Genomic DNA, 23,677 nt, shown 5'->3' with positions numbered 1-23,677 from the left:
CGGCCGCGCGCCCCGCCTCCCCGGCCCCGCGCGGCGCTCGCGGCTCTCCTCCGCGGCTGCGGCGCCGCCTGCACTCGGCCCGGCGGCGGCGGCGGCGGGCTCCCCTCCCAGGGCGGCCGGGCGCTCCCGCAGCGGGACGACGCGCAGCCTCGGCCCCCGCGCTCGCAGCCTCGCGGCCCCCGCCGCGTCTCCCGCGTCCGGCCGGCGCCGCCGCTTCGCGCGGGGACATGGTGTAGCGCCGGCCGCCAGCCGCGTCCCCGCCCCCGGAGGAGAGGCCCGGCTCGCGCCCCCCGCGTCCCCGGCCGCCGGCACCATGAGGTGAGGGCGCGGGCGGGGGCTGCGGGCCATTGTGCGGCGGGCGCCGCGACCCCGCGGAGTCCCCCCCCACCCCACCCCCAACCCCCGGCGGGCGCCGCCCGGCCTCGGCGCCTCCGTCCCTTTGTCCCTCGGGCCTCGCTCCGCACCCGCCGCCGCCCGGCTCCGCCCGCCGTCCCCGAGGCCCTGCTCGGCCGCTTCCCTCCCCCGCCCGCGCGCCCGGCCCGGCCCGGCCCGGGGGTGGGGATGGGGAGGGGGCCGCAGGCCCCGGCGTGCGCGTTGCCGGGAGACGGGCATTGTTCCGGGCGGAGGTGAGGAGTCGTGCGCCTTCGTCCCGAGAGCCCGGCTGTAACGGGGGTGGGCGGGTGGGGGGGGGGAGCAGAAAAGTTTGGGAGCCCCAAGCGTGCGGGCGCGGGGGCCCGCGGGGCGCCCGAAGGTGACCGGGAGGCGGCGGGGCGGGGGGCGCGGGCCCGCGTGGGTGTGGGGGGCGCGCTGGCCTCTGCCCGTGGGCGCCTCCCCCGCCGCCGAGCGCGGCCCCGGGGTGCCGTCGGGAAGCGTGGCGGCCTCGGCGGGCCCGGCGCTGCGGCGGTCTCTCCCCGCGCGTGGGGGCGGCCGCGAGGCGCCCCAGGGTCCGCGCAAGCCCGCCCGCGGGGGTCCCGCCTCCGGGGGTCCCGGGGGCGCCGGGCGCCGGCCTCGGGGGGCGGTGGTCTCGCGGCGCCTTCGCCGCGCTCGCTCCTTTGTGTTAAAGATTAACGGCCCGCGGCTGCCCAGACCTTCCGAAGGCGATGCGAGATTTCGGCGATCGAATCTGCGGATTCCTTCGCTTGGGCGAGAAAATGTCATGTCATGGGGATTCTGCCTCAATTTAAGTAGTTTCCATTTCCAACGCTAGTTTTCCTTCTTTTTATTCCATCAAGGTTGAACATTCCCCCCCCCCCCTTTTTTTTAATACATTCTCGTGTGACATAGCTGTATTTTTTTTACTGTAGCTTACTGGGAATTTGAGTTCTGTTTTCTCTGATTCCAAGTTTCAAACCTTGATCTTCCTGGCCTTAAAAATGTGTTTAGTGCTGTGCCTCTAAGAGATCCCTTTTCCTTAGTCATTTCACACAACTTATTTTCAAACGGGAAGGATCAGTTTAAAATGTAATTATGGCATGCAAACCAAAAACATCATCTTTGTAAAATATGGCTTGAGAAACTTGAACCGTGGGTTTTGAGCATGGTTTTTTTTCCTCCACGTACTGATGTCCTTGAAAACGCAGGAACTGTAATAAAACATGGGTAACCTTATATCTTCTCATACGATTGTTGATATTTTTTTCAAAGATTTAATGCTGTAGGAGTCTTGCAGACCGGAAGTTACAAGTTTTTTTTTTTTTTTTCCCCAAATTTTGGGTAAATTTATATCAACATTGAGAAATGTAGAACAGTGAAACTGGGGTGTTTTAAAATAAAATGATTAGAAAGTTGTTTGATTCAGAGGTGATGAACCAAAAAAAAATTTTAAAAAGTAGTTCTGGGTATTCAGTGAAGTTTGATCACTATCCTGTATAGTTGTCAGCCTGTCACAGGTAAATTATGTCTTCCCCTAAAAGTTCCTTTTCTAAGGAAGAATGATTTGTAATTTCTATGCTTCCTGCTCTGTTCCTTTCTAAATTTGGAGAGGAAGGAATCCCGTGAATACTTTCCAGTAGCACAAAAACAAGCTGGTGCAGCGGTCTGAAAGGCTCGTCCAGGTAGTCCACGGCCATTCTTTGTAGGCTCGTTTTGAATAATTTAAGAGCACAAAAGAGGATCAGCTTTTCACTTGGTAGGCATTAGATGGTTTGGTAGGTGGTTCGTACAACTCAGGTGGACACATTTCCACAGATGCCTATAAAAGTAGGCTGGTTTGGTATGGGAATAAAAGGTCCTTGTGCCGGTTGCAAAAGGCTTTGGGATATTTTGGTGCTTAAGAAAGGGCTTTTCAGGTTATATGAACATTTGACTTCATCTCAATGATGCTTTTAGGTGCTGTGGGACATACGCGTTGTAGTATTAAACTGAGTCTTTATGTTAAGGAGTAGTTCTGATGTTTTAAAGTCCATCCAGAAATAGGAATGCATGGGCAGGAATTTCCATTTCAGTTGGTCAGAGTTCCGAAGAGAGGATATGATGAATATGTTGCCATTTAAGTATTTATGATAAGATCTCTCAGATGACTTCAATTTCAGGAATAGCAGGCTCGCTGCGTGTAATATTCCCAGGCTGGAGGGAACCGAGTGATGCTGTCCATTCCTGAGACCGTCTTAAAGGCATGCTACACGTGTCAAAGGCCGTATGTGGAATTACGTGTTAATACTTCATTTAAAGAGGATCATTTACAAAACGAGAAAGTGTGTTTCTTCCTCGAGACGGTGAAAAAAGGTGGAGACCCAGAAAACTGGTAGTTTTATTAGGGTAACGTGCAACTTTTTGGTTCTATTATTTTTCATTTGTGTAATGTTTTAGAAGTGGAAGAGGATTTATGTTTGAGGCAGCTGTGTCTATATGTAATTTTAACCTAGTGTAGGCCTTTTAAGTGACTTTTTTTTTTTTTTAACCTAGTTGGTTACTTCCTCAAGCTCTTTTCTGATGGAAAGAGGAGCTTGTCTGATATAACATAATTGCGTGTAGACTAGTGGCTAAGAGCTCAGACGTTCTTAGGTCCTTATTACGTGTAAATCGTCCATACTTACACTCTCTACCGGGCGACTTTTTTTTTTTTTTTTTTTTAATGTTTATTTATTTTTGAGAGTGAGAGACAGAGCATGAGCAGGGGAGGGGCAGAGAGAGAGGGAGACACAGAATCCGAAGCAGGCTTCAGGCTCTGAGCTGTCAGCACAGAGCCCAACGCGGGGCTTGAACCCAGGAACCGTGAGGTCATGACCTGAGTGGAAGTCAGTCGCTCAACCCACTGAGCCAGCCAGGCGCCCCCCCGGCGACTTTCGTATTAAAAAGAAAAGGTGAGGGTTCGTCAAAGCCACTTACTAGCTGGATACCCTTGAGCTAATCACGTTATTTCACTGATCGGCGTTTAAAAATATGTAAAAACAGGGACAGTTATTGCCTGGGTAGTGAGAGTCAAATGATAAGGGCAGAGAAGATGTTTTGTATGCTTTATAAAGCAGCATGCAGTTCTATTCCTGCTCTTGTTTCCCGGCTCAGCTCTGTTTTAGACTAGTTATGTTAAACTTTCGGGCAGTTTGCTTTACCTTTCTGGGCCTTTTCTAGTTCAAGGATGGTAAGTAGGTTACATTTTGCTTATCTGCTCCCAACTGCTGGTGGCTGCCTTGTTGACTCACACCTAAATGCATTTCTGGGCTTGGTGGGAAAGCGTGCATGAGTGGTGTTTGTTTGGGACCCGCGTGTGGCCGCCCGGAGTGTGGCAGTGGGGGTGTTTCCTGGAATGGTCCTTCTCGTCTGATCTAGTCCAGCCTTCTTACTTCCTAAGTGAGGAGATTGATCTTTGACGTTTCCTTCCTATGTGGATGTTTAGAGTCTTCGAAATACTTGTTAGGATTTTGTTACCTTCATTTATGGTAACGATACGCTCAAGATGCATTTTAGAATGTACAATCAAGGCTTAGAAGATTCGGGATTTTCTCATTAACTGAGCAGACGGGTAAAAATGGAGGTATCCTTTTATTTCACAGGATTGTCGTGTCAGGTGACAAGTGAGATACCCATGAAAGGATGCACAGACTGGCGTCTCTGTTGTCGTTGCGCTTCATTTTTTTTTTTTTTTAAATTTTTTTTCAACGTTTATTTATTTTTGGGACAGAGAGAGACAGAGCATGAACGGGGGAGGGGCAGAGAGAGAGGGAGACACAGAATCGGAAACAGGCTCCAGGCTCTGAGCCATCAGCCCAGAGCCTGACGCGGGGCTCGAACTCCCGGACCGCGAGATCGTCACCTGGCTGAAGTCGGACGCTTCACCGACTGCGCCACCCAGGCGCCCCTCGTTGCGCTTCATTTACACTGTACTTGTTGGATGTGTGACTTTCCCCCAGAGGAACGAGGCAGACCCCATTTGGCTGGTGTAGAAGGAATCACATACCGGACTGATGGTTTTGGTTACTTTTACCCTACTCACAGCTTCAATCTAGGGTAATTGTGTAACTTACAAAACACCCAGTCTTTATCGCCGGCGAAAGAAGGATTTGGGAAAATGTGATTTCAGTTTTTATGCGGTTTTAGGGGAGGAAGAGGGGACTTAAACACTTCCTGTGTCGACTTAACCCTCCCTCCCCCCAATTGATGGATGAGACTGAGTATACGTAAAAGTTAAAGGAGTCTGAGTTGAGCTGTACCTCAATAGATGTTTCTCCAAATAAGGGCTTATGAAGTTTTCTGGCACTCCCCTGTGTTCCCATATGCTCTGTATATTTTTTTGCTTTTGCGTTTTACTGTGTTGTTTTATAAATATCTGAATCTATCTGTCTCTTTTCATTGTAAGCTTCTTGAAGGCAGGGATTGCATTTTTTTTTTTAAAAAAAAAAAAGCTTATTTATTTATTTTGAGAGAGAGAGCACACTTGAGTGGCAGAGGGGCAGAGAGGGGCAGGGCGTGGCGGGGGAGAGAATCCCGAGCAGGCTCCACTCTGCACTGGTGGTGCAGTGCAGAGCCTGACGTGGGGCTTGACCTCACCGACGGAGATAGTGCCCTGAGCCCAAGTCGGATGCTTAACCAGCCGAGCCACCCAGGCACCCCTGCAGGGTTTGCATTTTTATGTTTATGGTATTGGTAAAATATTTGGCAAATGGTGTTCATGTAAATGTTTGGCTTTGACTAGGGTGTTCCTTTCCAGGATCTGTTCACTGGTAATAGCAACCACCGTTTTGGGAGCACCTATAATGTTCTTTAAGATGTTTTGGGTACGAAAGGGTGTATCATAGTATTTGGCATGTAATAAATGTTAATTTAATTCAAACAAATGCCAGCATCTGGAGCACAGGAATAGGTGTAGAGTTTGTTTCTTATTCAAACAGAAAGCTAAGAAATGGCCAAAAAGAGTGAGACTGGGGTTTGCTTAACTCCAGAGCCCTCTGGAGGATACCATGATCCTGGACTACCTTGTTGCATCCTGAATTAATAGAAGGGCCATCATTCTGTTTTACAGTCTCTTCAATCATGGGACTTGTAAATACTGTTTTAGCAGAAAGCTTTTGCATGTGTGTGGGTTTAACTTACTTCCACTTAGTGCCTCCTTTGTTTTGATTCTTACCACTGCTTAAAATGCTAATAATTGGATAGTTTCTGATACTCATGAAGGACGATGTGTTACTCAGCTCAGGCCGCCATAACCAAATACTGTAGACTGGGTGGCTTAAACCACAGAAACTTATGACCTCATGTAATCTTCATTACCTCCTAAAAGCCCTATCTCCGAATATAATCGTATTAGGGGTTAGGGCTTCAACTTGTGAATGTTGGGGGCACAGTTCAGTCCACGGTGGAAGATACCCAGATTTTTTTGCCATTCATAGAACTTTGGCAGAAGAAGCTGATCTGTATAATGTTTAGGCAATATATAGGTAGGTTTTTTTTTTTTTTTTTAATTTTTTTTTTTTCCAACGTTTATTTATTTTTGGGACAGAGAGAGACAGAGCATGAACGGGGGAGGGGCAGAGAGAGAGGGAGACACAGAATCGGAAGCAGGCTCCAGGCTCTGAGCCATCAGCCCAGAGCCTGACGCGGGGCTCGAACTCACGGACCGCGAGATCGTGACCTGGCTGAAGTCGGACGCTTAACCGACTGCGCCACCCAGGCGCCCCTATATAGATAGGTTTTGTTTTCAGTAATACTGCATACAAATGTTATTTGCTAAAGAAAGTAAACAGTGAGTTGTGCAACAAGAGAGCTCATATTTTCTAGAAATTTCTTTCCATTGTGAAGCTTCTGTTTTAGAATGATTCTAATGAATTTAATTAACAAATAGCTTTTCCAAAGAATCATTTTGGTGTGAAGCAGTGTGCATGCATCTAAGCATACCGGTTGCTTGGCGGAGGGTGAAGGGGACCGGCTTTGAAGTCAGCCTGAGTTTGGCTTCTATTTTGTCATTTACTAAGTAGTTGATTTTTGAGTCGGTTATGGTCTGAGATTTGAATTTGTTTTGAAAACGGAGATACTTTTTGCATTATAGAACTACTGGGAAAACCAAATCAGAAATTCTATAAAACCCAGGCGTAGCACTTGGCGCACAAAATGGACTTGATGAGAGTGAATCCCTTCTTTGAAAGCCTGATGTCTCTTAAACTTGCGTTAAGAATGGTTACAGCTGCCGTGGGCACCTGGGGAGCTCGGCGGGCGCCTGGGGAGCTCGGCGCTGTCCCACCTCAGCTCCGTCCATGATCCCGTGGCTCGTGGGTTCGAGGCCCGTGTTGGGCTCTGTGCTGTCAGTGCAGATCCTGTTTCAGATCCTGTGTCCCCCTCTCTCTGCCCCTTCCCTGCTCCCGTGCACGCGGGTTTTCTCTCTCTCAAAAATAAACAAACATTACAAAAGAAAAAGAATGGCACAGCCGCTTTAGAAAACAGCTTGGCAGTTCCTTAAGAGGTTAAACGTAGAGTTGCTGTTGACCCAGCAGTTACTCTACTAGCTGTAGACCGCAGAGAAATGAAAAGGTGGGTCCACGGAGAAATTAGCACGCAGACGTCCATGGTAGCATTATCCTCAATAGTCAAAAAGTGGAAACAGCCCGAACGTCCATTGATGATGAATGGATAATCAACGTGTGGTATGTCCATACGATGGGATAGCATTTGACGGTGAAAAGGAACAAAGTAGTGCCACATGCCACAGAGGGGTGAAAACATCTCAGGGAGGGAAGTCAGACACGAAAGGCCACTTTACAGGATTGCAGTTGATAGGCAGTGTCCAGCAGAGGCGTCTTTAGAGACAGCAGGAAGATAAACGGTGGCCAGGGCCCGAGCAGGAGACTGAAGGAGGAGTGGGCAGTGGGGGCTCCTGTGGGTACGTGCCCGGCTCCTTTCTCCCGGGACGAAGATGTTCTGGAATGAAACGGTGCTGACGTTTGCACAACCCACTGAATCTGATCTTTTCAAATGGTGACGTTTAGGGTATGTGGATGATATCTCAGCCACGCTACCTCATCCTGGGGTTATTATTTCCTCTTATTCACTAGAATAGATCTTGTCATTCGCTGTACACAGTTTCTGACATCTTTACAACTTTGGGCTAATATTTTAAATGAATGTGTTCGTATTTTCTAAAGAAGAGAGGTCGGAGACCGAGTCCCTGGGCCTTTCCCTGTAGACAGCCAGGCAGGTGGGAGTGCGGGAGGGAAGCCTCGCTGAGGCGCCTTGGGTGGCCTAAACAGCTTTGGGGCCCTCCCTCTGGTGGCCCTGGCAGGGGTCCTGATGGTGAGCTCACCGATGGTCCATGAAGCAAATCAGGAGAATCTTAGGAGAACCGTGTAATCTGTTGGTGATTTTTCTTGGGTATGTCTGCAATACCCTCAGATACCAAAGAGAGCTTTGTCTTTGGGGAACAGAGTAGTCTTGACATCTTTAGATGGACTGAGGACTTTTCCAGGGGTAAAGTTCTTCTAAAACATGTGGTCTTGGTAACCAGTGCATCTCATGGCACGAAGTCCAAAACTGACTGCCTTTCACTGTGTGTGCGCGAGGCCCTCCGTGTTCTGTCTTGTTCCGTCTCTGTGTTACAGCTGGGTGCGGTGGAAGCTTCCTGAAGAACCCAGAGCATGAGTGAAATAAAAGGAATAGCTCTTTGGGTCGCATCGCAGGGGGGTGCAGGCTGGGCGTTCACCCCTGCAGCGAAGGGACCTTCCTGTGGTTTTAGGGTGACCACGCATTGGTTCCGTTTGAGTGTCTGCTTCGTTCTAGAGTCCTGAGATGTCCCTACCTCTCCCCTTCTCATGCTAGACTGGGGTTGCCAGCAAATTGTGACTCTTGAGTTTTTAACACTTTAAGATTTATGAATCATAAGTTTTAATTTAGAACATTGTTATTTTTATTGCTTTGTAATCTCTTTAATCTTTGTGTTTGCAGTATTTTGAGAAAATGAACCAATGACTATTGTCCCAATTAATGTCTGGTCAGTGTTTTGTTTTGTTTTGTTTTAGTTACTTTTTCCCTTCCCTTATAAACTCCCAGTACAGTTTTGATGTAGATTTCAGAAGGTATGGAAAGTATGAAGATGTTAATAACTCAAAATCAAACTATCTAGAGTTTTGCTGTTTTGATTTATAGCTTTCTAGACTTTTTATAACGCACGTATGCAGCCATAAGTATGTTTATGTATGTACGAGTGTGTTTTAAGTAAAAGTGAGATCGTACTGTTTGTAAGTGAAATTGTTCTACATTGTATGTTTTCTAATTGATGCCTTTTTACATAATTCTTGTCACTCAGTACCGATCTATGTAATTTTAAAAGAATGCGTAGTATTTTCACTATGCTTTGGGTGACCTTAATCTGCTTGATTTACTCCTTAGGGGATGGACTTTTTGATTTTTTTCACTGTTTTTGTTATTATAAAAACAGTGCTGTGAACATCTTCGGATATATGTCTTTGTGTACATATTTGATCTTTTTTATCTGCACATCTATTTATGTTCTGGGATAAATTCCTAGTATGTATTTTTTCCTCTCTCTTACTTTTTTCTGTTAGGTCCTCTGAGGTCAACCTGTTTGCTTCTTCGTCTCTCTGACGCCACTTAAATATGGGCCACCGGTCCCTTTGCGTGAACATTTATTTATTTTTAAGGTTTTATTTTTAAGTAATCTCTACACCCAACGTGGGGCTCACACTTAACAATGCCAAGATCAAGTCCCATGCTCCCCCGACAGCCAGCCAGGCGCCCCTCACGTGGACACGTAGCGTCTTCTCATTTCCATCCTCATCCCCCCTTCTCTGGGCAGCGGTCAGAATGATCATAAACGTGGCCGGTTGCTGTTCTCATTCGCTGCTAACGCCTTCTGTGGCATCTTAGTACTCCCAGAATAAAACCCGGATTATTAAGGTCCTGCCTGATCTGGCTGTGTTCCTAGTTCCCACCTAGGTGTCTATGAGTCCACAGTAAATATTTGAGTGAAAAATAAATGAGTTTACCAGACGAAAGGGAATTTTATTAGTTTCTGATACACGTTACCAAATTAGCCACAGTAGATGAGAGTGTCAGCTTTCCAACATTCCGTCCAATTTAGGGCAGTATCCAGCGTTTTTAATCTTTGCCAATCTGATAGGCAGAAGGCGTTATCTCAGTGTTTTATTTTTTAGATTTTTCTTAAGCTCTTTCTATGCCCAACATGGTGGGGCTGGAGCTCACAACCCCCCCGGGATCAGGAGTCATGGACTCCACCGACTGGGCCAGCCAGGCACCCGTCAGTGTTTTGATTTGTGTTTCTTTGATTACTAGGAGAGTCAGACATTTCCTCGTGTGATTATTGGACATCCCTGTACTTGCGCGAATCGTCTGTTCATGTGCTTGTCTGTTTCCCGGTGGGATGTTAAGTCATTCCTGCAGTGATTTATTGTGTCTTCAACAGGGAGCCACTCGTCGTGCAGGTATAACGTCTCCCGCGTGGTTGACACCCCAGCTCGCAGCCAGTAGGAGGCGCGTGAGGCACCTCCCTGGGACTCACCTGGGCCTTCTCGGGCCTTCTGTGGGCAGCTCACGCAGAAGTGGCAGCCTTGGTGTGCAGGCTCTTGTCGGACCCCTGCCTGTCACCTATCCCCTTGTCTCCTGGGCCCTGGCCGGTCATGTGGTCAAGCCCAGAGTCTACGTGGGAGCAGACTGCAGGGGACGGACCTGGGACACGATTCACCTTGGCTTTTAGTTTTCCTTGTTTCGGTAGAGAGGTGCCTCTGTCAGTCCTCACCTTGATAGTTTCTGCCTTTGCTGTCGTGCCTTCCCCAACCTAAAATTGTCTGTGTGCTCACCTACGTTTTCTTCTTTTCTCTTTATGGCTTCATTTATGTTTCAGTGTAAGCCACCTACAATTTATTTTGATGTAAGGTGGTGGGAGTTTAGGTTAGGATCTGAGTATCGCGTGTCTGGTCACCTGTCACCATCCCCTGTTGACTAAGCCATCCTTTCTCATTGGCTTGAAACGCCACGTTCATGTGTACGTACTGGGTTTCCATAAACACCGAGTTCTGTTTCTGGATGCGGTAATGATCTGACTCGGTGCTATTTCCTCATGATTTAACAACTGTAAGTTTGTAGTTTAATGTCTAGTAAGGGAAGTTACTGTTTGTTTTCTTAGAACTTTCAAAACTTTGCTTTTCCATTTAATACATTCTTCTAAAGGGGTTTTAGAATTATTTTATCAGTTAAAACAAATAAAAATAAAATAAAAGGAAAAGTGACACCCCCAAACCTGTTGGGATTTTAATTAGACTTGTGATAAATGAATGGATTAATTTGAGTAGAGGAGAGAATTGACCAAGTTTTCCATGCTTCCCCCCACCCCTTTTCTGTACTCAGATTTTTCACATCCTCTCTAGAAGGTACGGCAACACAGTAGTTTCTAGCACAATAGATTTGATATGGTACCTTTAAAAAAGTTCTTCTTGGGGCGCCTGGGTGGCTCAGTCGGTTGAGCATCTCTGACTTCAGCTCAGGTGAGGATCTCACGGCTCGTGAGTTCAAGCCCTGTGTCGGGCTCTGGGCTGACAGCTCAGAGCCTGGAGCCTGCTTTGGATTCTGTGTCTCCCTCTCTCTCTGCCCTTTTCCCTGCTCACGCTCTGTCTCCCTCTTGTCTCTCAGAAATAAAAAAAAATGTTAAAATAAAAATAAAGTTCTTCTATCTTTAGAAATTAAACTTATAGCTCCTTTACAGTATAAGTACAACATCTGTTTCCATGTTTGCTTGTCTTAATTTTATTTAAACTGTATGTGCTTGTATTTAAACATAATGCCTGTGATTTTAAGAAAGTTTTTCCTTTGCTAATAATTCAGTTCCACCGTTGGCGTTTATATACTTTGGTTGTCTTAGGTTTTGAAATATCATAGCTAACAGTTGTTGAGTACTCATCGACTAAAATACTTTACATATTGCCTATTTAATGCTCTTCCAACAACTTCTGCCGTAGGAGCCGTTGTTACTTTGTAGACGAGGACACAGAGTCCCAGAAAAGCGGCTCCCACAGGGTCACCCACTAGTCCCCAGCGGACGGGGATTCCGACCCAGGCAGGCCATTCTGGGGCTCACACTTTTGACCAGTCTGCCCCGGGGCCTCTGTGTCCTAGAACTTCTAGGACTTCTAGAACTTTTAAAATGCAGACATGTGAGTGAGTGATTTATTTTCTTCGTGATCTCATCACATAAGGGATCTTTATTTTCTGAAGGTAATTGGTACAAGGGCAAGGCCACGGCAAATGAATTGACCCTACAAGAGGAGTGCTACCTCAGTGATAGCCAGGTAGGGAGGAGAGGTTTTATTTGGGTTTCCTCTCGAAGAACGAAACAAAATTATGAAAACATTCGTGTTGTGGTTGCAGCTGTGTTAAATTCTTAGAATGGAACAAGAGTGAATCAAGTGTTAGTTGCTGATTTTTACATAATTTTTCTCTAAAATTGTAAGATAGCATGGAACTGCACCCTTCATATCGTGATAGACTTTTTTAAATAAACGTTTATTCGTTTTTCAGAGACAGAGCGTGAGTGGGGGAAGGGCAGAGAGAGAGGGAGACACAGAATCCGAAGGAGGCTCCAGGCTCTGAGCCATCGGCACAGAGCCCGACCCGGGGCCCGAACTCACGAACCGCGAGATCGTGACCTGAGCCGAAGTCGGATGCTTAACTGATGGAGCCCCCCAGGCGCCCCTCGTGATAGACTTTTCTAGCGTCTTCCCAAAGAAGGTTGTTTTGCCAAAATGCTCAGGGGCTCCACTCGGAAGGCCGGGGGCTTTACCTCGATTTCCGGTGTATTTCTTTGACCTCCTGTTGCCTCGTCTGTCTTGGCTTTCTCCAGTCACTCGCTCATTGTCTCTGTTAAGATGCTTCTGGCTGCAAGTAGCAGCCTGCCCCGTGCGAGGACGTCAGGCACGGTTGCTGCCCTGCACTGGGGGTCCGGGGCAGAGCGGGCCGCTGGCACCCTGCGCCCAGGGGTCTCTGCCACCTCGCTGCCTCCGGGGCCGGCTGGCTGAAGGGTTTCTAGGCCTCACATCCAGACCCAGTGCTTCTTGGGGGTCACAGGGCATCTTGCGTGCCTTTTTCTCCCCCTTAAGGTCTAATGCAGATACGGCGGAGCGTATTGTAAGCGCACACACGGCCTGATGGAGTTTTACCGCGTCTACATGCGTGGGTAGCCACCACCCACGTCAGGATACAGAGCACACCTCCCACCTGTCAGCCGCCCTCTCGTTCTCCTGCCCAGTCAGCGTCCCTCTCAAAATTGTCGTTTTTGTCAGCGGCTCTGCCGCTGGTTGGAAACTGTTCGTGTCGTGTTCGGTGACGTCACGAAGGCCCGCGTCTCCGGGAAGGTTTGCACTCCCGCTTCGTGCATGGTTTGCGTTGTGTTGCTCTGTCGTTGAAGCGTCCGTCAGTCACTGGGCCACCGACAGGGAGAAGGTGAACTGGACGGACAGGGGCTCGTGCGACCTGGGAGGGATGTTTGATAGGGGCTGATTTTTTTTTTTGAAAAATTTTTAAGCTTATTTATTTGGAGAGAGAGAGAGCATGCACAAGTGGGTGAGGGCAGAGAGAAGGAGAGACAGAATCCCAAGCAGGCCCCACGCCATCAGTGCAGAGCCCAACGTGGGGCTCGAACTCACAAACTGTGAGATCGTGACCTGAGCCGCCCGAGATCAAGAGTCAGACCCTTAACCAGCTGTGCCACCCAGGCGCCTGATGGGGACTGATTTTACGAATGGTTAGTTCAGTAGTGGGTGTTGTGGCGGTAGGTTACTTTTGCATCCCTGGGCAACCCTGGCATCTTAGGGGCATCTGGCAGCGAATCCCATCAAGACCCCTGAACCTGTTTTGTCCTGTATTACGTTTTAACATAGGTATGCTTCTGGATTGCTGTTGCATCGGGCGGTTGTCCCATCTGGTCTCCTGTTACCTGTGCCACAGCAGCTCACAGGTGCTCTGCGTAGCTCACGGTTGGTCAGCTCAGTCTCCCGTATCACACGCCCCATGGCTTCCCCCTGCCGCGACACTCAAGACTGAGCTCCTGGTCATGGCCTGCAGGCATGGTTCCTGCGTGATCCTTCTTGCTCTGGGATTCCAAAGTTAGAGACACGGCCCCAAAAGATAAATCCTCAAAAACCACTTTAAAACAGTAAAGGTGAGCGTAGACGTGACCCATTTCCTTGTGCTTATAGCTTAGGCGGGGGCGTAGCGATGAATCACTTTTCAAAAGCTTTGAGGGATGGTATATGGATGGTATCGTGAGGCTAGAGACCATTTCGTGTATTTGTGTTTGATTTCTTTCGAAATATCTGCAAATCATACTTAAAATTTTTCTCACGTAGAGTGCTTTTTATTTATGGCAGATTGACAACGTTGTTTTGTATTGCTATAGTGTTTTGTCACTATCTGTTATTTTGTTCGGATCGTCTACTTTAAGGAAAGTCTCTCTGTCATCCTCTCGTGTTCCTCTGGGTATGCAAGTTTTTCACGGTGTTTTCATTTTGGGAAGAGAAGTCAAGTTGAACAGAATCACCTTTAGCTTCCGAGCCCTTCCCTTTGCTGGCCGTGAGGCCTCCTGTTGGCTGCCCAGACCTCAGGGTCTTTCCGCGCGCGATGAGATTACGCATCTGCTGCCTTGTCTCGCCGTCTGACATAACGCAGTTGGAGGATTTATGGATTTGGTGTGCTCTAGTTATCGCTCTCTTCGTGTTGTGCCTTTGCTTTTGTATCAGTAAGCACAGGCTTCTGAACGTTCTTTGCCTTTTTTCTTCAGCTTTTACCATGAAAGACTTCTGTTTTTAGGCACTCTAAAAGTAAGGAACGTTAAACTCTTAGAGAACCTAGATTTTAAAATGATGTCTGAAATATGTTAATATGATTCTTCAGATGGAGAAGCAGAGCCCTGAATGGTAGAACCATCACTTGCGCCACGGGGGACCAGCCTCCCTTCCCCACCATCAGACCCTCAGGCCTCCGCCCCTCCACCTTCCCGCCGTGTGTGATGCTTGGTGCCCCCCTCATGTCCTTCTGGAGAACCTCGGCCTGCCCCTGCGCGGCCCGCGGAAGGGGCGCCTCCGCCTGGCGCTCGGGGCCCTGCAGACCCTCCAGCCGCGCCTCATTGCCCCTCGTTCATTTTGGAATGGTGTGCTTGAGGTTCCCCAGGGGCACTACTGGGCTTTTGGTCTTGCTCCTTCTGTTCTGTCTTCCAGAAAGCTGCCTCTGTGCCCACGCAGTGTCTCTCGCTGCGGTTTCCTCTTCTAGTCCGCGTCTTCGGCGATCACTCCTGTAGTGAGCTCGGAGCATCTGTCCACCTTCCAGAGCGTTTGCCACTCCAGGCATAAACTCCCCTCGGAGACGCACTGGAGGCTTCTCTTCGCTCCAGCCAGTTCCGTAAGCGCTTTGCAACACGCTGGGTATAATCAGGGACTTCCAGTAACTCTAAAAAAATACACGTAAAAGCTAAATTCATGATTACTGATTGTTTTAGACCTTCCCATTTTAATTCTCTCTCTGAATCGTGATTTTCAAAGGTATTAAGACAGTACTTTGAACAATTTTGCGTTAAACACAGTATGTTTTTGTATCCCTGTGATCACGGTATGTGTACAGGTATGAATAAGTGACAAAGCAAAGGTGTCACGATGGGGTATTTGGATAAAAAACTTTTATATGTAAATGTTAATATGTAATGTACTTGAAAGTGTAAGGACAACACATCGAGTGTATTTTTTTCTGCCTGGAAACCTGATTATATGAATAAGTTCCTGTCACCCAGTCAGCAAGCCTGTTTCCCTTTAACTGATTAATTGATGCGGTTCTCTTTGAATCTGTGGAAAGCACTAAAATTAGAAACTGATTCATAAGGTTTTTTAAAATTTTATTTCATATTTAAAATTTTTATTTCTTGAGAGACAGAGAGAGAGAGAGTGCGCACGTGTATAAGAGCAGGGGGAGGAGCAGAGGGAGAGAGAGAATCCCAGGCAGACTCCAAGCCCAGTGTGGAACCCGACTCAGGGCTCGAACCCATGACCCTGGGATTATGACCTGAACCATAATCAAGAGTTGGATGCTCACCCGACCGATCTACCCAGGCGCCCCAGAAACTGATGCAGTCAGGTTTTGGTATAGATCGTGGGCCACATTTATGAAGTAGGCAGTTTTTTCTTATGGTCTCCAGATCCCCTCTTTTCCTTTATTGATGGATGATTGGAATTGACTCATGGTATTGGGGGTTGATAAGTCTGAGCTTTGTAAGGCAGGCTGGAAACTCAGGGGTTTTGTGTTACAGTCTTGAGGCAGAATTCCTTCCTTCCTTCCTTCCTTCCTTCCTTCCTTCCTTCCTTCCTTCCTTCCTTCCTTCCTTCCCTTGTCCAGCTTGTGGTGTTTGCTGGCAATCCTTGGCTTCTAGAAATGCATCACTCCCAATTTCTGCTTCTCTGATCATATGGCTGTCTTTTCCCCGTGTGTCTCTGTTTTCATATGGTGGTTTCCTCTTTTAAGGAGACCAGTCATATTGGATTAAGGGCCCAGCCTACCCCAGTGTGACCTCATCACAACTAATTCATCTGTAATGACCCTGTTTTCAAGGAAGGTCACGTTCTGGGGTACTGGGGGTTAGGATGTCGACGTCATCTCTCGTCTGAGTTTCCCATCTGGGTGTGGACCGCAGCGTTGGCCTCATCCATCTCTCCCTTTAATCAGCTCACGGCCCCAGGTGACAGATACAGAGGCGGACGTGCACACACACACGTTACATATAAACACAGGCAGGACACCTGTAAGGCCACTAGAACTCATGAACAAGTTCAGCAAAGTTGTGGGTGTAAGATCAGCACACAAAAACCAGTTGTGTTTCCTTAGACCAGCAGTGAACAATCCAAAAAGGAAAATAAGAAAGCAGTTCCATTTACTGTAGTGTCTAAAATAATAAAATACCTAGGAATAAATTTAAGCAAGGAAGGGACTTGTCTACTGAAAATTATAAAATATTGCCGAAAGAAATCAAAGACCTAATTAACTTGAACAGAGCTCTGTCCCTGGATTAAAGACTTAACGTTAAGATGACAGTACTACCCACAGTGATCTACTACAGATTCAATATAATCTCTGTCAAAACCCGGCATATTTTTGCAGAAATAGAAAAACCCATCCTGAAATTTAGATGGTATCCCATGGGACCTGGCATAGTCAAAAGCCATCTCGAAAAAGAACAAAGTTGGAAGACTCTCACTTAACTGATTTCAGAACTTACTACAGAGCTGTGGTAATCAAAACAGTGTGGTCCTGGCACAGACTGGCCCCATAGACCAGTGGGTCCAAATAGAGACCCTGGACGTTAAACTTGCACATTTGTGGTCACGGGACTTTTGACAAGGGCGCCAAGACCAGTCGATGGGGAAAGGATCATCTTTTCAACAAATGATGCTTGGAAATCCTGGGTATTTCTAGTCGTATTGAAAGAAAGTTTAGTAAGAAAGCAAGTTGTCCTTCAGGATGGATCCCGACCTCTAAATCAGGGTTCCTCATCCTCGGCTGTATTGATGTTTGGGGTCAGATGATTCTGTGTCGTGGGGCTGCCCTGGGCATTGTAGGATGCCCAGCCTTGCCCCTGGTGGCTGCCACTAGATGCCAGTAGTTCACCCCACCCTACCCTCACCCCCCCCGCCCTGTAGTGACAAGCAAAAATGTGTCCAGTGTCAGATTTTGAATGGGAGAAAAGTCAACCCAGTTGTGAACCACCGCTCTGAATCTGGTAATGTCAGGAGCTACTGTACAATTTTTAAAAGTTAAAAAAAAAAGTTTGACGTTTATTAAATTTTTTAATGTTTATTTTTGAGAGATTGGAGACAGAGTGCGAGCAGGGGAGGGGCAGAGAGAGAGGGAGATACGGAGTCCGAAGCAGGCTCCAGGCTCCGACCTGTCAGCACAGAGTCCGACGCGTGGCTCGAACTCGCAGACTGTGAGATCATGACTTGAGCTGAAGTTGGACGCTTACCAAACTGAGCCACCCAGGCACCTCAAAAGTTTGACATTTAAAACACTTAAATGTTTTGTGTTTAAGTGAGAAAAAAAGGTGATTTTCATGCTGTTCCCTACTTTTATTGCAAAAGATTCATCTATTTGGTTATTTAGACTTTAGCTTGGTAACACAAGCACAATTTGTAAATAGTGTTTTAAAAAAGAAAATCTATCTTGAAAGTCCTTTCATACATTCCCATTTGTAAGTTAGAAACTATATGAAGATGAAAAAAAATAAGCTTTCGAATTTTAATGTGACAAAATAAAACCCATTCAAAGAAATTGTTATACCTCATTGTTAGTTGCATGTAAGTATTTAAAATAAACTTAGTGATTTTTTTTTTAAAGTTTTTTTTTTTTTTTTAATTTTTTTTTTCAACGTTTATTTATTTTTGGGACAGAGAGAGACAGAGCATGAACAGGGGAGGGGCAGAGAGAGAGGGAGACACAGAATCCGAAGCAGGCTCCAGGCGGGGCTCGAACTCCCGGACCGCGAGATCGTGACCTGGCTGAAGTCGGGCGCCTAACCGACTGCGCCACCCAGGCGCCCCTAAAGTTTATTTATTTTGAGAGAGAGAGAAAATGAACGGGAGGGGCAGAGAGAGAGAGAGGGAGAGAATCCCAAGTAGGCTCTGCACTGTCAGCGCAGAGCCCGACGTGGGGCTCGAACCTATGAAACCGTGAGATCATGACCTGAGCTGAAATCAAGAGTCGGGTGCTTAACCGACTGAGCCACCCAGGTGCCCCAGTTCATTGTTTTTTAAAGATATTTTCATGATTAACTTTTGTGTCCCAAAGACTTGCTGAATTGTCCTCACTGATCCCGATACACGTCGGGCACGGGGCACGAGTCCCGGGCCAGAGATCACAGTGTTTCCGAGGCTAACCTTTGCCTACACTGGGTACAAACCAAATGGGCCAGCCAGTTACATAGGACGACTTTTAATGTCCTCTGCTTACGTAGAATGAGTAGATCTGTGGTTGTCATAGCCACTCTTTGTTGCACTTTCAGGGACAGGCCAGGAGACTTGCTAAGCGCTTCCCGTGAGTCACTTTATGCGATGGATTAGGATGAGCCATGAGGCTGGTGTCCTCACTTACGGTGGGGGAAACTGAGGCTTAGTCGTGTGGTTGGCGAATGACAGCTGAGGTTCAGATCAGAGTCCTGCGTGATTCCAAAGACCCTGGCCCTAGCATTCTGTGTGGCCTCTAATTCTGTTACCTTCCGGTGCTGCTTCTCCGATTCGATTTCCCCTCCCTGAGATCGCATCCAGGGCGGTGTCTGCCTTCAGCTAGGAGTTTGCGCAGGAAGGAGGCGACGGGCCGTGTGGCGCACTTGGCTGGGCGTTGTGAGTCTTTGAACGACAAAGTGAAACGACGTGCTGTGTGGGCACAGCTGCCCTTTGGGGAGGAATTCACCTCGGCGGTGCCCTGGCCCGGGATGCCCGGCCGGCGAGCGCTGGATCCTCCTGGACCCGGCGCCGTCTCAGTTCCAAACCTGGATGTGCTTTGCCCCAGGTCTTCGGAGTGATTCCAGCTTTTCTCGGAGATGAATGACTTCCAATCTGTGGGCTCCGGGGGCAGCCGTAGGCTTGTCTTGAGGAGTCCGTGTGCACCTGTGTGCACCGAGCCTTGTCATCTGAGATGCCGTGTTCACGTGCGGTAGATGGCACGTGTGTACGTGCTGTTACATTACACAGATTAATTTAAAAGATAGGAAATTCAGACTGCTTTTAAATCACATTTTCTCTGTCAATGTACATTAAAAATATACTTCATGAATTTAAATTTTTTTTAATGTTTATTTATAATTTTTGAGAGAGACAGAGACAGAATGTGAGTGGGTTAGGGGCAGAGACAGCGGGGCGGGGGGAACACAGAATCCGAAGCAGGCCCCAGGCTCTGAGCTGTCAGCACAGAGCCCGACACGGGCTCGAACGCACGAACTGCGAGATCATGACCTGAGCCGAAGTCGGTCGCTCAACCGACTGAGCCACTCAGGTGCCCCTACGCTTCATGAGTTTAAAGGGCCTTCCCTTCGAAAAGTTGGGGAACACGGTTGTGAGTTTATCTGTATTTAGTCGGGTTTCTTCGGTGGGGCTTGGCAGTCATTTCTCAAGAGAAGTGGGGAAATCCCAACACAATGAAAGGATTTCAGACCAGGGCCAGAATAGCTGCAAGCTTTTGGTTTTCTTTAGACGAAACTGAATTCTGTTAAAAAAAAAAAAAAAAAAAAAAGTTTTATGAGATGTTACTAGTTACCCATATAGGTAATAACATAAAAATAGTTCCAATAAATTTTAAGTAGGAGAAAACTGTTAGGAAATTGTAGCCCTTGCTTATAAATTACGATTTTTAGAAACTAAACTGAAAGGATCAAATTACTTCTTTTAAATTATGCAACAAAAGGTGCGTGGGTATGTTATTACCTTGGAGTTTTAAAAAAAACCAACTCTCGCAGGTGATGCTTTTAGAAGAAAGGCGTCCACCATGAGTAGCAGTTGTTTCTAGCAGGGAAGCCCTGAGAGCGAGGAGACATCAGTCTCTTTCACGGTGCACAGGGGCTGGGACTTGGGTTTGGGATTCTCTAGTTCTAGAATTTGCATCCTCAGACCGCGGGTGTCGGTAGTGGTGTCTGTAAAACGGTCTTTGCATCCTTTCTCAGCCTCGATGGGGTTAAGTGTGGCTCGGCGAGTCAAGAAAAGGGGTTCTGTCTGCTTTCAGACCGCAGGATCTCGTTGCTATGCAACAAGCATTGTCAGTCAGTATAGGGTGTAGTAAATTGGTATTCTCCGTCCCTTTGCACCGCGTGCTCATTTCGTAATCGGAGAGATGTGCTTTGGGGCTATTTTGCAAGGTTTTATTTTAAAACACGTTTAAAGATGGCTTTTGTTGCTTTTTATAATGAGCTCCCTTTAAGGCCTGTGAGGTCTTTCTGCCCCTGTGTAGAAGCTACACCAAAATGCTTGTGTTCAAAGAAAGGGTTTCTGGTTTTGTTTTGTGTTGTATTTGTATTTTGGTTTTGTTATCATTTACTCAAAAATGAATACATTTTTGCTGGAAAATTCAAGTGAAATAATTCAGACATTAGAGCTTTGCGGGAGCACAATACATTATTTTGAAATTTATATTTTAGAAGTATGACCCAGAAGTTGATATCAGAATCCCTTGATTGATAAAGATTATTTTTATAGGAATCCTAGATTTGCATAGAGTCTCATGTAGAATCTGATAGTGTTTTTTTTTTTTTTCCAGGAGAAATTAAAATTCTAATAGCAAAGCCTTTTTCTAAAAAATTGAGGCACAGTATACACATGGTAAAACGTACTGTCCTAACTGTCCTCAGCGTGCAGTTTGGGGGCCTCGCGTGCATTCACAGCGCTGTTCCGGCCACTGGCTCCGTCCTCCTCCAGGACTGAGGGACAGCTTCGTGTGTCTACTCTGTGACCTAGGCCAGGCCGGCTTCCAAGTGTTTTCGATAAACCGACTTGTCTAATCTTCGTGGCATCCCTAAAGGATGAGTCCGCTCGCTGTGTTCCAAATGGGGACAGAGGTGTAGAGAACAAACACAGTGCTGCTGGCAGCGGGGCTTCGGGCCCCAGCTGCCACTGGACGGCGCCCTCTCTTGGCATCAGTTTCTTTTCTGGTTAGTGGTCTTCATAAAATTACCTCTGTAGCTTTTTCAAGTAAATTTAATGTACCTTAGTGGTATTTTGGACACTTAATGAGTTTAGTTTGACCACCAATCATAAATGTCATAAGTTTTAGGTGTTTTTTCCTAAGTATTTTTAAAGGATGCAGTTTGTATTATTTCATATTATGGTTAATTGTACATGAAATTATAAATGTTACAGCTAATCACATAAAGAAGATCGAGTTCCCTTTCCCAGTTTGTTTCTGGCCCATCTTCCGTGCTGTTCCTTCTGGGAGCATGTACAGAGAATGCAGGTTATTTTCCAACAGTGTAGAATGAACATAACCGGGAGGTACGTGGTTACTAGAGAATTCTGATGTGATGCCGTCCGGAGTCTTAAGCCAGTCGGCACTGGAGCACCTACTTAGTATCTTCTGAATTCATGCTTTTCTTTTTCGCGGATAAGCTGGAGGTGATTTGGGGACTGGCAGTCTAATAACGGGCAGTGGGGCCAGAGTGAAGCCAGGTGTCACCCCAACTTTCAGTTGATGTGAGGTTCCACTTCTTTTCTGCCGGACACGGTGTCTCTGTTCCCATTCTTTAGCTAAAGAACTTCTTTTTCCCTCTGCTCCCTCAGCCCACCGAATATTCCAGCAAATTTTCTGACTGAGACCCCCTTGCCCCCTATCCTCCCCAATTGGTATGCTCCCGTCCTGATCAACCAGAGTTAGCCTACTGTTTGCTTCCATTTCTCTTCACAGTTGCACCATCTTAAAAAAAAAAAAAATTTCCTTTTTTTTTTTTTAAATGTTTATTTTTGAGAGAGAAAGAGACCGTGAGCTGGGAAGGGGCAGAGAGAGAGGGAGACACAGGATCCCAAGCAGGCTCTAGACTTCGAGCTGTCAGCAAAGAGCCGGACTCGAGGCTCGAACTCACGGACCGTGAGATCATGACCTGTGCCGAAGTCAGACGTTTAACTGACTGAGCCACCCAGGGACCCCCAAAATGTCCTCCTTTTATTTTTTGTACATTTACGTACATGTTTGATTATACTTTGTGCATTTTTGTTCACTTGATGTTTTGCATTTTCTATGCTTTAAAAAAACTCTATTAGTTGCATATTTCACTGTAACTTACCTATTTCCTTGTAAATGGCTACTTACATGGTTGAAGGTGATTTTGTATAATGAATGATACTTTCAGGAACTCAAAGGGTTTTTTCCTCCTTATTGCAGACTAATTCCTTAAGATAGATTTCCAGAAATAGTATTAGATCTCCAAATAAATAGAAACAGTTCTAAAAGCTCCTGAATCGTAATGCCAAATGCTTTCCAGAAGCGTTGTAGCAGTCTTCCTGCCAGCCTGGGAAGGTACAGAGTGTCCACTTCACTGTAGCTGGAGCAGCGGACAATGTTTTGATGTTGACCTTTCAATCTAGAAGAGTTGACTCACGGCTGCGCTGGGCTTTATCCTGAATCACATCTGGAGGCTAATGATGCGGGGATTGGGTTTGGGAGAAGGGGGGCCTGCCCGCCAGCCTCTCCTTCGGCTTCCTTTAAGTTCCGTGGTGATGCATTGGCTGCCCAGGTGGGCTTTCATTAATGCCGAGCCGTGGATGCAGGAAGCCACTGTCTTGTTCTGCTTCCAACACCCTGAATTGATTTGGTAAGTTGGATGGTGTGGGACAAAGTGGTGAGTGTTTCCAGCGCCCTTCCCTTGGGAGCTGGCCCTGTCCTTCCCCCAGCCAGTGGGCTCTGCATGCTCAGCAGGGGCCTCCGGACTCCCATTTGGGAGCCACCTGTCCAGGGACACCTCCTCTGATGGAGCCCGAGTCACTGATGCTTCTTTAGCTGGCAGATCGTTAACTCTGGAGGCACGCTGGCTTTTCTCGAAACGGTCGTTCTAGGATTCCGAGCGGTTATGTGCTGGTACAATGTCTTCTCCGAAGGGAGGAGGAGGAGGGAAGGGATTCCTGGTCGCCCCTGGCCTTGTCCCAGCCCCCGGTGCGGTGGGCCGTCCTGGCCTGGAGCCTCTGTGATGGGGGACTTGCGGCTCTGGCTCCCACCCCCCCCCCCCCCCCCACCATTGGCTTCATCTCTTGGTCCTCCCCTGCGCTGCCTTCTCTTGTCCCCCTCAGACTTCGGTCCTCTCCAGTGTTCGTAGCCCCTGGGCTTCACCCCTGTGTGCTGCTGACTCCCACCCTTCAATTTCTGGCCCGCTCTCTCTCGTGAGCTCTAGATGATAAGCTGACAGCTGAGTATCTACTCAGCACCCTAAATCTCACGTGTCCAGATCAACGTGTGTGGTACGTTCCTATGAAGTTATACTTGCTGATGAATAGGTATCACAATGACAGTGTTTTCTTAGAGTTTTAACTGAGAAAATAACGTAAAGGGCTGAATTCCAAAAAAATGTCAATATAAGGCTTGTAACATTAACACAAACATCTTCTGCCCTCGTGTCATAAGCTTTCGATGCCGTTATTTTCTTCCAGTGAGAGCAGTGTTACCTGTACCCCCCCGCCCCCCATGGCTGAGTGCGGGGGTTCCTACTGGGCTGTCCCTCGCG

The 23,677-nt window shown here is 47.3% G+C and overlaps 1 protein-coding gene across 1 annotated transcript in view; it reads left to right on the top strand.

Moving 5' to 3' along the window:
• Window positions 1–327: 327 nt before the first annotated feature.
• The window catches only part of ENAH (ENAH actin regulator), a 137,678-nt gene continuing 114,328 nt past the window's right edge, over window positions 328–23,677 (top strand). Inside the window, 1 exon segment of the mRNA XM_043568099.1 lies at window positions 328–626. Within this exon segment, the coding sequence (XP_043424034.1) occupies window positions 562–626 (65 nt within the window). The 5' untranslated portion in view covers window positions 328–561.

Source organism: Prionailurus bengalensis, chromosome E4, assembly GCF_016509475.1.
Source record: "Prionailurus bengalensis isolate Pbe53 chromosome E4, Fcat_Pben_1.1_paternal_pri, whole genome shotgun sequence".
Classification (NCBI taxonomy): domain Eukaryota; kingdom Metazoa; phylum Chordata; class Mammalia; order Carnivora; family Felidae; genus Prionailurus; species Prionailurus bengalensis.
Note: the sequence above shows the minus strand (reverse complement) of the source record. Positions and strands in the feature narration are given on the sequence as shown.